A 12,744-nucleotide genomic window follows, 5' to 3' on the forward strand; every position below is an offset into this window, starting at 1 on the left:
AAGTTTCAGATTTATTATGAAGCAATAGGATAGTTTAAAAATAAATATAAAATAAAAATACATTAGTAACCACATATAAGAATCTTTAAAAATCATAGAAATAATATTTAATATTTTAATATATATAAATATTAATATTTTTTATAAAATAATAATATATTAAATTATTATAAAACTCATATAATCAGAAGAAAAAAAATATGATAATTCTTATAGATAAATAAAATCATGCATCAATCACATAACATATCTCGATGATATATATAATAGTCATATAACAAAGACATATCTGTACTCTCCCAACATAGAATGGATAGACATATGTTTTATAAAATAAATTTATTTCAACAGTAGATTAAGTGGTATCTCTCGTATGTTTAAATGAGGATATGTTCCTCCCAAAAATGAATTATCTAACCGTCTCGTCTAATAATTTGTTAATCTCTTAAAGAAATCACTTTATTTGCCCTCGATAGTTATGCATAGTCAATCATGAACATTTATTCATTCATGCATCCAAAATGTTACGAGAGACCATGATTGATATATGATCTTTTAGATTATGTTCCTCGATGACTTTGTGCTATAATGGATATACAATTCATTTCACAAGTTATATATACTATACGATAATAATCACATCAATATTATTAATTTAAAATAAAAAAAAATATTAATTATTTTTAAAAAATATATATTCATATAAAAATTTTAAATTTATTAAATCATAAAAAATAATATATTATATATTTTTAATAATCCTTAATTAATTAGAATCCTGACTTAAATAACTAAATTGATTTGAATCAAATTCAATTCAATTAGAAACCAATCTCAAATAATTAATATAAAATTATTGATTTAATTAATTTTTATTAAATTAAATAGATTTGAAACAAATTAAGTTAGTCTGAATTATCTAAAATTGATTTGAATCAATCAAACAAATCAAATTAAATCAATAGCACAATCAGAGATATATAAAAAAAAACATATGGCACGCACGAGCAGAGATATAAACAACCGTATGCCTTTAAAAGATGGAATTCTTTTGCGTTTTAGGTGGGCAGTCACATACGCTCATCTGACAGATGATAAACTCGCATGCAGATTCTGAAGCCTCCCATTCAAAAGATAATGTATTCTTTTCCTCCTCCGGAGCTCCATAGTACCCCCTTCTTTATCAAAAGCTTGGTGGGAGATTACTTGACTCATTGGACCTCCCACCTTCCGTGGCCATCACGATCGCATCGCCCGCCCTTTGCTTCATCCAATCAACCAAAAGGTTGTCAGCCAAGAGAAAGAGCCAATGTCATCGCCCCAAGCGTTGCACCACGTGCTCCTCGTACCCGTCCGTTGCTGTGTCTCCCACTCCACCACCAAGGCGACGATAACATTTATGTGTGACGACTTGACGCCGACGTATCAACTTCCCGGTGACACCACAATATGAAAATTATTATCTTCGATCATTGCATATTCCCAAGAAATATACATACAATGAAAATAATGCAGGATTATTTCCATATATATATATATACATACACATATATATATATATATATGCCCACATCCTGCCACCCGCTCTTACCTTTGACCAGCTTCTTCATCTACCACGTGTCATGACTGCTACTGTGAGGACGACGGATGGCCGACGGCTCGTGCCTCCATGAGCACCACGTGACTATTCACGTGGCGCAAAGTCCACCAACTGGCTGCCACGTCCTCTCCATACCCGCATCTTAGGGCGTTGATCTCATCTACCCGACACAAAGCTGCCACGTTCCTAAAACAGCAGTCTTTGTTCGACCTGTTATACTTACCCTCTTTTTCTACCAGCCAGCTCTGTTATTGGTACATATCTGTCAGGTGGGACCCACAGGAGACGCTTCCGGAGACCGTCAGGGAAATGGTGTTACGTTCTGAAAGTAGAAACCCCGGGCGAACACAATCTCATCGAAGCAATCAGGGGTGTGAGAGACGGACGGTAGAGATGATGTGGGTTGCGACCAGTGGCCCTTTTTCCTTGCCGCCATCGCACGGGCATTCTCGGAATTAGCGACGACCCACGTGGGGGTTACTGGAGCGGTCGCCTTAAGACCAAATTGGCCCGTCGCCCCAGCGCGAACGCAGCTCCCTCTGCGGAGACGGAGAGGTCTGCGTGACGTGGACGCGTGCACGGGGAACGGCGGCTCCGGAGAGCGGTGGAGGAGGAGACGTCCGTGTACGGGGCGGGGTGGAGATGACGAGGCGATGTTCGTACTGTAGCAACAACGGGCACAACTCGCGGACGTGCCCGGCGCGGGGAGGGGGCGTGCGCCTCTTTGGGGTGCGGCTGATGGAAGGGACGGGGACCATGAAGAAGAGTGCCAGCATGGGGTGCCTCTCCTCTTCCTCGGCGTCCGCCGCGTTGTCCTCCCTCGCCGGCGCTAGCGCCGGCGCCGCCTCGCCGTCCGGCGGTGCGCTTGGTGACCACCACTACAGCACCGTCGCCGCCCCCGCCTCCGGTTACGCTTCCGATGACCCAGCCCGTGCGTCCTGTTCTTCCAATTGCCGCAGCGAGCGCAAGAAAGGTCTGCCTTTTCCCTTCAAGTTTGCGTGGTTGAAAGATTGATTTTTTCCCTTTCACTACGTAGTTGCGGTAATTTGCTTGTTGCTTTTTCCAAGTGATATATGTTCATTCAATCCATTCGCTTTCTATACTTCAATTCGCATTCTCCTCTTCTATTTTCTCTTTAAATGATGGACTTTCTTCATCAGTGTGTGCATGTCTCGTTCTCTTTGTGACCTGCGTTCGTTCTATCTGCTTTTTACTTGGATATTGATTTTGGGGTTTCTTGTGCTCCACATGTATTACAACCGTCTTTTTGGTGGATATGCAAAGAAACCTTGTAATTTCTTCTGCTTTTAAGTTTTGCGGTCACACTGATTTCTTCCGTCTTCACTATGATCAATGGGATGCATATTTTTATACACTGGAATGCGTGGTTTATTTAGGTCTTTGTCTCTTCCCTGTTGTTGTTGTTGATCATCCTCATTAGTGTGGGCTGCTTGGAACCGCCCAATGTGGCCAACACTAGGAAGCATGGCCCATATAATAATATCCAATGGTTTAGCGCCTAATTATGAAACAACAATGGAAAGTGATGAGGCTGACGGTTGATAGTCAACAAAATATAGTTGCTTTGTTTGTGGGTCTTGGCATGGTTGGTCTTCTTTCGTGTGATTGTTTCATCAGGGAATCAATAGTTCACCAGGTCTCTGAGGTGTACTCTCACAGAAGCTGCACTTGCTTTTAAACTGATCTGGTTGTTTCCGACTCTAATCTTTGCGTAGCCTGTGTTTTTATGTCTCCATTTGTCTAAAATTATCCTTCTCAGAGATCAATTCTGACCGGTCAATCTATTTGTTTATTTGTTATTTAAGTTCTTTTACACCATTCTAAACTTTCTTTGGCGTGAGGTCGAAACACATGATCAATTGCATCCGTTGCATGCATTGGTTGATTCCGTCTGGTATTCTTTTTAATTTGAGCAATGTTCATGAGAACTTCATTAAGAAAAGTGCTCTGTCGTGTCGTGTAAAAAATTCACTTGGTTTACTGTTTTGGCAGATATTGGTATTGACTCTCTAGCTGATCGCCTAGCAACTTTGAAAGCTCAGTGCACAATTTCGGAATCGGGTCCGAGTTTGGAAATCAGATCTTGTCAAAAAGTCATATCTAGTTTGGTTCAGGGTATGGTAGAAATATTTTAGCCCAACCTGGAACCCATCTCATCCTACATTTTGCAACCTGTAACATGAAAACATATGATCTCTAACAAATTCACCTTGCAAATTGCTACTGTGGTTGGCTAGAAAGCTGACCTATATGTAGGTGGGTGTCGATATGCAGGGTGCCTTAATGCATTGGTTCCTCTTCTTTCATGTCTTCTTAAAATTTTCTTTGGAATGAGGACTGCCGAATCCATTTATTGCTTTCTACACTGCTGTTTTACATTGGTTCCTCTTCTTTCATGTCTTCTTAAAATTTTCTTTGGTATGAGGACTGCCAAACCCACTTATTGCTTTCTACACTGCTGTTTTACATTGGTTCATATTCTTTTATGTCTTCTTAAAATTCTCTTTGGTATGAGGACTGCCAAACCCATTTATTACTTTCTACACTGCTGTTTTACATTGGTTCCTCTTCTTTCATGTCTTCTTAAAATTTTCTTTGGTATGAGGACTGCCAAACCCATTTATTGCTTTCTACACTGTTGTTTTACATTGGTTCCTCTTCTTTCATGTCTTCTTAAAATTTTCTTTGGTATGAGGACTGCCAAACCCATTTATTGCTTTCTACACTGCTGTTTTACATGTGGGTTGACATACCTCAGCTCTCTGACATTTTCCTGTATCTCACTGGTTTGTATCCTCTATTATAGTTCATAAAACCTTGGTAGGAAGTTGTTTCATTTGAGTATTCTTTAAGTTCCTTGCCAAAGGATCTTGTCTCTTGAAGATTGACTTTTCTTTTTTCACTTGAGATGTTGGGCTTCTACAAATATTTTGACGAAGAAATTAAAGGTATGAAAGGTATTATTGCTTTTTTGAATCCAGGACTGACTATTGGAATTTTGATCATTCTCTGTTTGGTTGATTCTTCATCTTTAGTAAACAGTGAGTGGCATGACAAGAGTTTCTACCACATTGCGCCACAGTTTATATCAACTTTATTCAACTAGGTCACTGATTTTTGTTGGCTTCAGTCAGTTGAAAAGAGATGGTCTAGGACATGAGGTTCCCTCCAATATATGGTCCATAGAAGGTTAATGTATGCAGTCTTATCCCGGCAAATGGCTCTTGGCCAAAAGAGAACAAAAGAACTCTCTAGATTACAAGTGAAAGCTAATTATTTCAGCTTCACATGTTCTCCCAGCACTGTGAATCTATTGCTTGTTGCTTTGACTGTTAGGTGAAATGTGTTCTTTCGATCTTCTTATTTAAAGAAATCCAAGAAGGTATTTTAAGATCTGTTGCATAAAGATTCAGAACAAATAATGGATATTTGTCAGTTTCTTTATGTACAAACATCATTCTTGAGACAATTAAGCATAAATAATGACCCTAGTCGCAGTTGGACGGTAGTTCCAATTGGTAGTGTAGGTCTTTCTAAGTTTGTCTCCCGGGCTGTTTGACTTTCAGTATATCTTAGTAGGCACTGGTCACAAAACTATTCTTAAGTTTATTTCTGTAGCGAAGAGGCAGATGGCATAACATACGATATGTCGCTTATATGTTTCGAGAGACCCTGATTGATGGGTCTGGAATGGCATCTGATTCTGTTTGTTGGATGAATTCCCTGGGGATATCTGGTCTCAGTTTCTTGTGTAATAAATTAGGGAATTGCATTACCACTGCCTGCTAGATTTCATTTTTGAAGACTGGCAAGTCATACTGAAACTTGGCTTACCAATATGTATACTAACATGCACCGGATTGCAGGGGTCCCTTGGACCGAAAATGAGCATCGGATGTTCTTGATGGGCCTTCAGAAACTGGGGAAAGGTGACTGGCGTGGAATAGCTCGAAATTTTGTTGTGTCTAGGACCCCAACACAAGTTGCAAGCCATGCACAGAAATATTTCATCCGACGGAGTAATGCCTCAAGAAGGAAGAGGCATTCTAGTTTGTTCGACATTGTACCTGAAATGGTCTGGCTTCTATGTTGCTTATTTCACTCTTTGTTGATTCTGCAGCAGTTGTTTCCTTACATAAGCCTTTTTTTTTGTATGTGTTTGAATGCACATGCAGCCAATCGACGAGGCTCCTAACCATGAAGAGCAGTTGTTGCCGCATTCTCCTAATGAACTGGAGAGCACCAGTCGGTTGCCAACTTTGCATCTTGGTCTACAAGGACCTGAGCCTGCTGAACCCTCGACAACCATGCATGCTGCGCAACTCATAGAAAGCATTCCACGAATGCATAACAATCATCCAGTACCAATGCTGCTACCGACATTTTACCGAACCTTCATACCTGTTCCTGGACCTTTCTGGCCGTCGAATCAGATCACCACTGCCAAAGAGGAAACGATGAGGGAAACCCACAAGATCGTAATGCCTACTCCTGTTGTCCCAAAGGAGCCTGTGAATGCGGATGAGGTCGTCAGCATGTCGAAGCTCAGCATTGGTGAGGGCCTCCCACATCACATGGATCCATCTGCTCTCTCCCTCAGACCGAGCGGAACCTCCTCTAGTTCGAGGCAGTCTGCCTTCCACATCGACTCTTCCATTGCTGTGCCTGATCTGAACCAAACTAACAGCAGTCCTATCCATGCAGTCTGAGGCAAGACACAAGTGGTGCATGAGTTTGTTCTCTTTGCTCTCTGACAACATAACTCCTGTTCTAATATCTGCATCAGCCTCTAGCATACCCAATTCTCATCCAAGTTGTTGTGCTTCTTTTGTTAATATTTGAACTCAAATTCTTACTGAATAAGGGTATCCAGGAAAGCTGTTATTTGTATGCTAGTTTCAGTTCTTGTCGAAGGGACATACTTTTGAACATAGGGAAGTGATATATCATGCAAGCTTTGGGGCCAACTGATTGTGGTCATTATTCTTACGGATTTTAGAATGCACCATTGTGGAAGATGAGCATTATATGTCATGTGTCTTACATGGAAGGTTTCATGATTAGTGTTATCTTGGTGTTTTGGTAGATTTTGAAGTACTTTTAGATGTATTGTTGAATGATAATTTGGTTAGTTTTTGTGTAACACCCCTGATTAGTCTCACATTGAAAATGGACAAGATTAAGATTGACTTATAAGGGTCTGATGAGTGTACTGTTATTAACTTTCGTTTAAGCATTTTCGTCCATGATTGAAGGACTGAAATGGAGTTATTGGCTAGTTAGCTCATTAGATTCAGATCATGATATTTGGTATTAGAGCCGACCTAGTAATTAGTCCATGGTTGAAGGATCGAAATGGAGTTATTGGTGAGTTAGCTCATCAGACTCGGATCGTGATATTTTATCTAAATTCTTTCATGTTATTTATATGGAGAGTTAATATGGCTTTAATCAAGCTTGCATGAGAAGGCATAATATGTGAAGGTTATATTGTGTTGCAAGTAGAAGTTAATAATGTTGTTCATGATGTATGGAGAGAAGGAAATAAAAGACTGACCTCGTGTTAAATGCCCACCACCGCCACCACAACCGCCACCAAGTCTTCAAAGAGCTCTTTTCTTTAAGTGGGTCACTGTCTGCCTCTCATTTTCGATGGCCAAATCATGAACCACTTCACACCAATGGAGTTCTAAAGCTTCACTCACGTCCTACCCAACTCGTTGGTCCAAGTGCTGCATGGTAAACGCATTCCTCACAACGCATTAGAGTTGTCCTGTCCTCGTCTTTGCGAGATCATGATGAAATTATAATTTGTGTCAACCTAAACGTATCTCAAAGCATTAGCTATTAGCTATAGAAATTTTACTCTAAGAGTTCTTAAGATGGAGTATATTAAACTCCAAAACCAAAAGGGAATTTCCAAGGATTATCAATCAATCAATAAATCAAAATTCGAAAGAAGATTTACATGATTCAATAACTTTTATCTACGTCGATAAAGAAAAAAAAAAATCAAATTCTTTATCATAATTTACAAACCCCCCTTTTTACACTCGCATTTTAATTTCATTATATATCATCTCATATAAATTTAAAGATTTTTAAATATTTATAAAATAATCGAACATTAATTTTTATGATTTCTTTCGCACACAGAAGAGTCATTTTCAGATAAATTGTATGTATATATCAACAAATAAATTTTTAATACGAAAATATTATATACGTATATATTATATTATGATGCTCGATATTTTGATCCTTCTTTCAAATATATATATTATTTATTTTTCGCTCTTTGAATTGTCAATTGCATGCAACCAATAGGACAATTTTAGGTCAATCATTCTTAGAGGGTAAGCAATGGAAGGACAAAGGAGACCCAGCCCTCCACGGAAGGAGACTTGTCGTCCACTCGCCTCAAAAGACGTCAAAGTTGGAGGGCATGTCCTCCGCTAAAGGAGAGGGAAGCCACCAAAGTTAATTGCCTCGGAGGCTCGGGACGGAGCTTCTCCATAGTAATCATGAAAGCAGAAACGGAGAGGTAAAGTAACGCGGGGGTCTCGTCGTTCTGGAATTGGAATACGTGTCCCAGGCAGTGTGCAACGACGTGTCTCTCCCGTGAGCACCTCTCCATCTCGTCACCGAATTAGGAGGACACTTTGCTCTCGATGAGATGGAGAGAGAATTGTGTTTTGCTTGCGCCGAGGACAGAGGCTATAGATGTGGGATCCCTTTTTCTTTTCGATTTCGTTTTCTCCATTTGTTTCGCCGATCTTTCGACAAGAAAAATAAGATCTGTCTCGTCCGATTTAATGACAAACATCCCTTTTGATCTGCCGACAGCGAACGAACAAGCGGAGTTGACATTATTCCAGCAAATATTTATTTCATGAGAATTCTTTGTCAGAGCGACAAGAATTAAGATTCTAATCATCACAACCTTGCAACGTCTAAGAACAGAAACACTCTTTGTTTACATGAGTTTACCATATTGGATCGAGTCTCGTAATATATCCACCAGTATTTTTATCCTTTATTGAACAGTAAGGAACACAAAACTAGCATATAGTCCACGAACAGGCACTCTCAGCTTCCCACTACGGACACCAAAGCAGCAAAGAAGCTCTGAACAACGGTAGATTCGTATGCTACCCACTTTATACGGCCTCATCAGTCGCAGCAGATAAGCTCCGTGAAGGCCGCCTCAGGCAGGCTTGCCGAGGCGGCACTGGGATTCCGGCGTCGGCGGGACGCTCTGCTGGAGGCGAAGCTGCTCGTAGAACCTCTTGATGAACTCCTCTGCCTCCCGGTCAACGCGGCCGTCGGCCTCCCCGTCCTCCTCCCTTATCGGGAACGGCGAGTCTGTTATCCTCAGCTGCCTCACCGCTGCCGGGCTCTTCCCGAAGCTCCACATGAGCGCAGGCGACGGCGACGCCACAGCCGACGACTCGGCATCAGATATCTCCGCGTTCAGCTTTTCGAGCTCCCTGGCCATCGCGGCGAAGTCGAGGTCGTGGCAGTGGTGGCGGTTCTTCCGCTTGGCGGAGAGGAGGAAGGAGGGGTAGGAAGGGGTGTTGCTGCAGCTGAACTCCACCTCCTTGATGTCGTAGAGGGAGAGGTCGGGATCCATGGAGCGGCCCGACATGTCGGCGCTAATGTGGCGGTCATGATGGTGGTGGAAGGTGACGATGTTTCCGACGGCTTTTCTAGCGAGCTTGCCGCGCTTGAGGAGGAGATGGAGATCCATCATGAGCTTGTGCTTGGATAAGCCCTTGCGCAGCATGTAGTAAGCAGCTCTTATCATGTGCAACAGTCGCTTAGCCAAGGAGGGATCCATTTGGCCGAGTTCGTTTCTCTCGGTGGGGGTTCGTGCAAGTTTTCTCTGAGAATACAAGCGAAGGGAGAGGAGAGGAGAGGAGAGGGTTTAACAGTCTTGACGAGTGAGAGAGGAAGGCAGGCGACGAAGGTATTTAAAGGTGACGGCACATAAGGTGGCCAACAAAAATGTTGGCGTGCGGGAAATACTTGGAAATTACAACACATGGTGGGTGATCGTCTCTGCAATAATTGATGCTGAAACTACTGCCAAGCTCTCGAAACGGCGGCTGTGTCCACAAACTTACATTGTGAAGGGGTCAAACACAACCACTGGAACCTTTAGAACCTGAAACGTGTGTACGAGTGCGAGTGTGTGTGTGTGAAAGAGAGAGAGAGAGAGAGAGAGAGAGATGGACTTGTGATGCCGACCAGGCCACACGTAGCACACATACGAGGCAAGCAATAAATGTAAACGAAGTAAAAGACGAGTCTGTATATACAAGTAAAAGAAGAATTCATGAATCGATCTATCTCAATGATTGGATATATATATATCAACATTTAGTGGAGAGTCGAAATAGGTTGATATAAATTTCTGAATGTATCTGACGCTCGTATTCAATAACTACGAGCATAAACCGAACACCAGCAGATTTAGAGCTTCATTTTGTATTAGAAACAAAGCTATTTCACTAATCCGTGGCCAAAGTGTGTCCGTTGGGTAAGACTTCACCTCGAAGAGATCATTAGCTTGGAATCCAAGTCGAAGAGAAATGAGAATGGCTTAAAGTCCGCAGATCAAATTACGGTAATCCAACTTTTGCAAGGGTAGAACGCAGCTGGTCGCTGCATGGTCGGCGGTCAGGTCTTATAACTTAATGGCCAAGTGAAGAACTTTGTCCGCTTCTCCCACCTTTTTCTTTTGGCAAAGTAGGCGAGGCCCAGAGCTCCTGAGCTTTCCCAAGCTTGCTCGGCTTGATCTCCAGGCCAGTATGATTCATGTGGTGAAGAGTTGTTGGGTGGGCACTGACCTCTTATTTGACCTCTCTTTCTTTGATGCTTCGTTCGGATCATAGCACTACGACACAATCTGATTATAATGGAGGCTCGAAACGCACTCACATGAAGATTCTATATATGAAGGTGAATTAATCTATGTTCTACGTTTCAAGCTTATTTTGCTGGGTGGAGCACAGTTGTGACCAAGCGAGTTGGTGCTCCTGACATAGGTCCCTCCCGGTGGCAGTAGAAAGTAGCAACCATTCAGAGAAACCAATTTTAAACGCAGTTGCCATCTTCCACGCTTCCCAATCCTGTGGGTAGGACGCAGATGTTTGCAACGAACCTCTTCGATTCGAGGGATACCATACCGGACATACATGACATCAATTCCCGAGCTCATGACAGGATGGACTCTCAGACATGCTGCTTGTATGTTTGTAGGTTCGGGCCATGGGCTTTCGTCGGCCACTGACTGGCATAGACTTGCTGGTGTGTTCGCAGAAGTGCCAGGAGTATCTTTGTTTCTTCTTCCTCCAGCCTACACCATGTGCCGCTCACGAACAAACCACTGAATGCCAATATGTGCTGTAGCGATCAGTTCTACTGCTGCAGTCTTATCCATGAAGAATCCTAAAGCAGAAACAAAGGACCATTGTGTAATCCATTTGGTTTTCCTGAGCAAAGCAAACGAAAAGAAAAGAAAAGAAAAGAAAAGAAATCCTTGGCGTGGTTGATCTTAACCAAAGCGCAAGCGAGAGCCGGCTTTAAGCTCTTGGCATGCAGTGCCTGTATACCTTGATAATGACATTTGTTCCAACGAACAGCTTTTTTCGGCAGATAAGTGAAGGTGGTGTCTTGCTTTAGGCCCCTTGGATGCTGAATGGAATATGTTAGACACCTCTTTCCTTCCATTCTTAAAATTTATGATTTTTCAGTAAAACCGCGACGAAGTCATCTTCATCGATCGTGAGAACTGAAATATATTTAAATCATGAGCATGCCAAAAAAAACTGTGGTTCTTTGTTCATGAATTCAGTCCATAGAAGGAAACAAGAGAAGGAAAGGGATTATCTCTATGTGATTTTTACCCTTAAGAGTTTTTCACGAAAATTTTGATATTCTATTTGATTGTGATTTCATTTAGTTCCGTTACGTATTATGACAATGCTTGATGACATATAAAGAGAAATAAATTTTTATATATGAACAAATACTAGCAGGCGATAACACGCAGCGAAATTAAATGGAATCACAATCAAATAGAATATCAAGATTTACGTGGAAAACCTCTCTAATGTGAAGGGTAAAAATCACAGGGCAAACTAAAGATAATTCACTTTAAGAATAATGAATATATAAATCTCAATCTCTTATCAAAACCCTAACAACAATCACAAGAGAATAACTTGAATACAATGAACATGTCACTGTGCACAATATCTAAATTCTCCCTAAGTAATAACAATAAGAATCTACTATAGATCTGATCTGACCTGAGATGAAAACACTACTAGATGATTGAGAACAGTTTATCTGCGTTGTCCTTGTCTTCTTCTATTTCTTTCTCTTGTTTTTCTACCTTGTTCTCTTCATTTTCTTTGGAATCACGTGGCTACAGTATTCATCATGTTGCTACAGTTTTCTACTCACTTTCTGCCTTTAAAATGCAATCACCCGCACCTCCTAATATGAATTAGGATTAGGTTAAGTAAGGAGGTGGGCTGATAAAGCCCACTATGGGCTGAATATAGGTTGTCAGCCCAACAACCTCCCCCTTCAGCCCATAAGGGGGGCTGTCCCATGACTCCTCAATGTGAAGCCATACCTTCTAGCTGTCGGCATATTTCCTGTCTTTCTTTTAGTAAGGTCTTTGTCAACATGTCTGCTCCGTTATCATCTGTGTGAATTTTCTGAAGCTATAACTGCTTCTTTTCAAATACATTTTGAATCCAATGGTACCTGACATCTATATGCTTTGACTTGGAATAAAACATTGGATTCTTACACAAATGGATGACACTCTGACTATTACAATACACAATATAATTTTTCTATTTTAGCCCCAATTCTTGTAAAAATTCTTTCATCCATAACATTTCTTTGCATACCTTTGTAGCAGCAATATATTCTACCTCTATGGTTGAGAGAGCAATATACTTTTATAATCTGGACTGTCATGACACAGCTCCCCCTGTAAAAGTAAGTACATAACCTGATGTGGACTTCCTCGTATCTATATCTCTTGTCATATCTGCATCTGTGCAACCTGTCAACACAGGTGGTCCACCTCCAGAGCTTAA

General features: G+C 41.2%; 2 protein-coding genes across 3 annotated transcripts; one reads left to right on the forward strand and one right to left on the reverse strand.

Moving 5' to 3' along the window:
• Positions 1–1,988: 1,988 nt before the first annotated feature.
• Positions 1,989–6,588, forward strand: LOC103995081 (transcription factor MYBS3). 2 transcript variants are annotated; one of them, XM_009415581.3, is made up of 4 exons: positions 1,989–2,573; positions 3,614–3,736; positions 5,488–5,696; positions 5,797–6,588. In XM_009415581.3, the coding sequence occupies exons 1-4, from the start codon at positions 2,243–2,245 to the stop codon at positions 6,328–6,330; spliced, it is 1,197 nt and encodes a 398-aa protein (XP_009413856.2). In that variant the 5' UTR covers positions 1,989–2,242; the 3' UTR covers positions 6,331–6,588. The 2 variants fall into 2 exon arrangements, with proteins under 2 accessions (XP_009413856.2, XP_009413857.2); XM_009415582.3 differs by lacking the exon at positions 3,614–3,736.
• A 2,047-nt stretch (positions 6,589–8,635) lies between these two features.
• Positions 8,636–9,552, reverse strand: LOC135589126 (uncharacterized). Its single transcript, XM_065081430.1, has one exon. The coding sequence runs from the start codon at positions 9,459–9,461 to the stop codon at positions 8,829–8,831; it is 633 nt and encodes a 210-aa protein (XP_064937502.1). The 5' UTR covers positions 9,462–9,552; the 3' UTR covers positions 8,636–8,828.
• Positions 9,553–12,744: the final 3,192 nt, after the last annotated feature.

Source organism: Musa acuminata, chromosome BXJ1-8, assembly GCF_036884655.1.
Source record: "Musa acuminata AAA Group cultivar baxijiao chromosome BXJ1-8, Cavendish_Baxijiao_AAA, whole genome shotgun sequence".
In the NCBI taxonomy this organism is placed as follows: domain Eukaryota; kingdom Viridiplantae; phylum Streptophyta; class Magnoliopsida; order Zingiberales; family Musaceae; genus Musa; species Musa acuminata.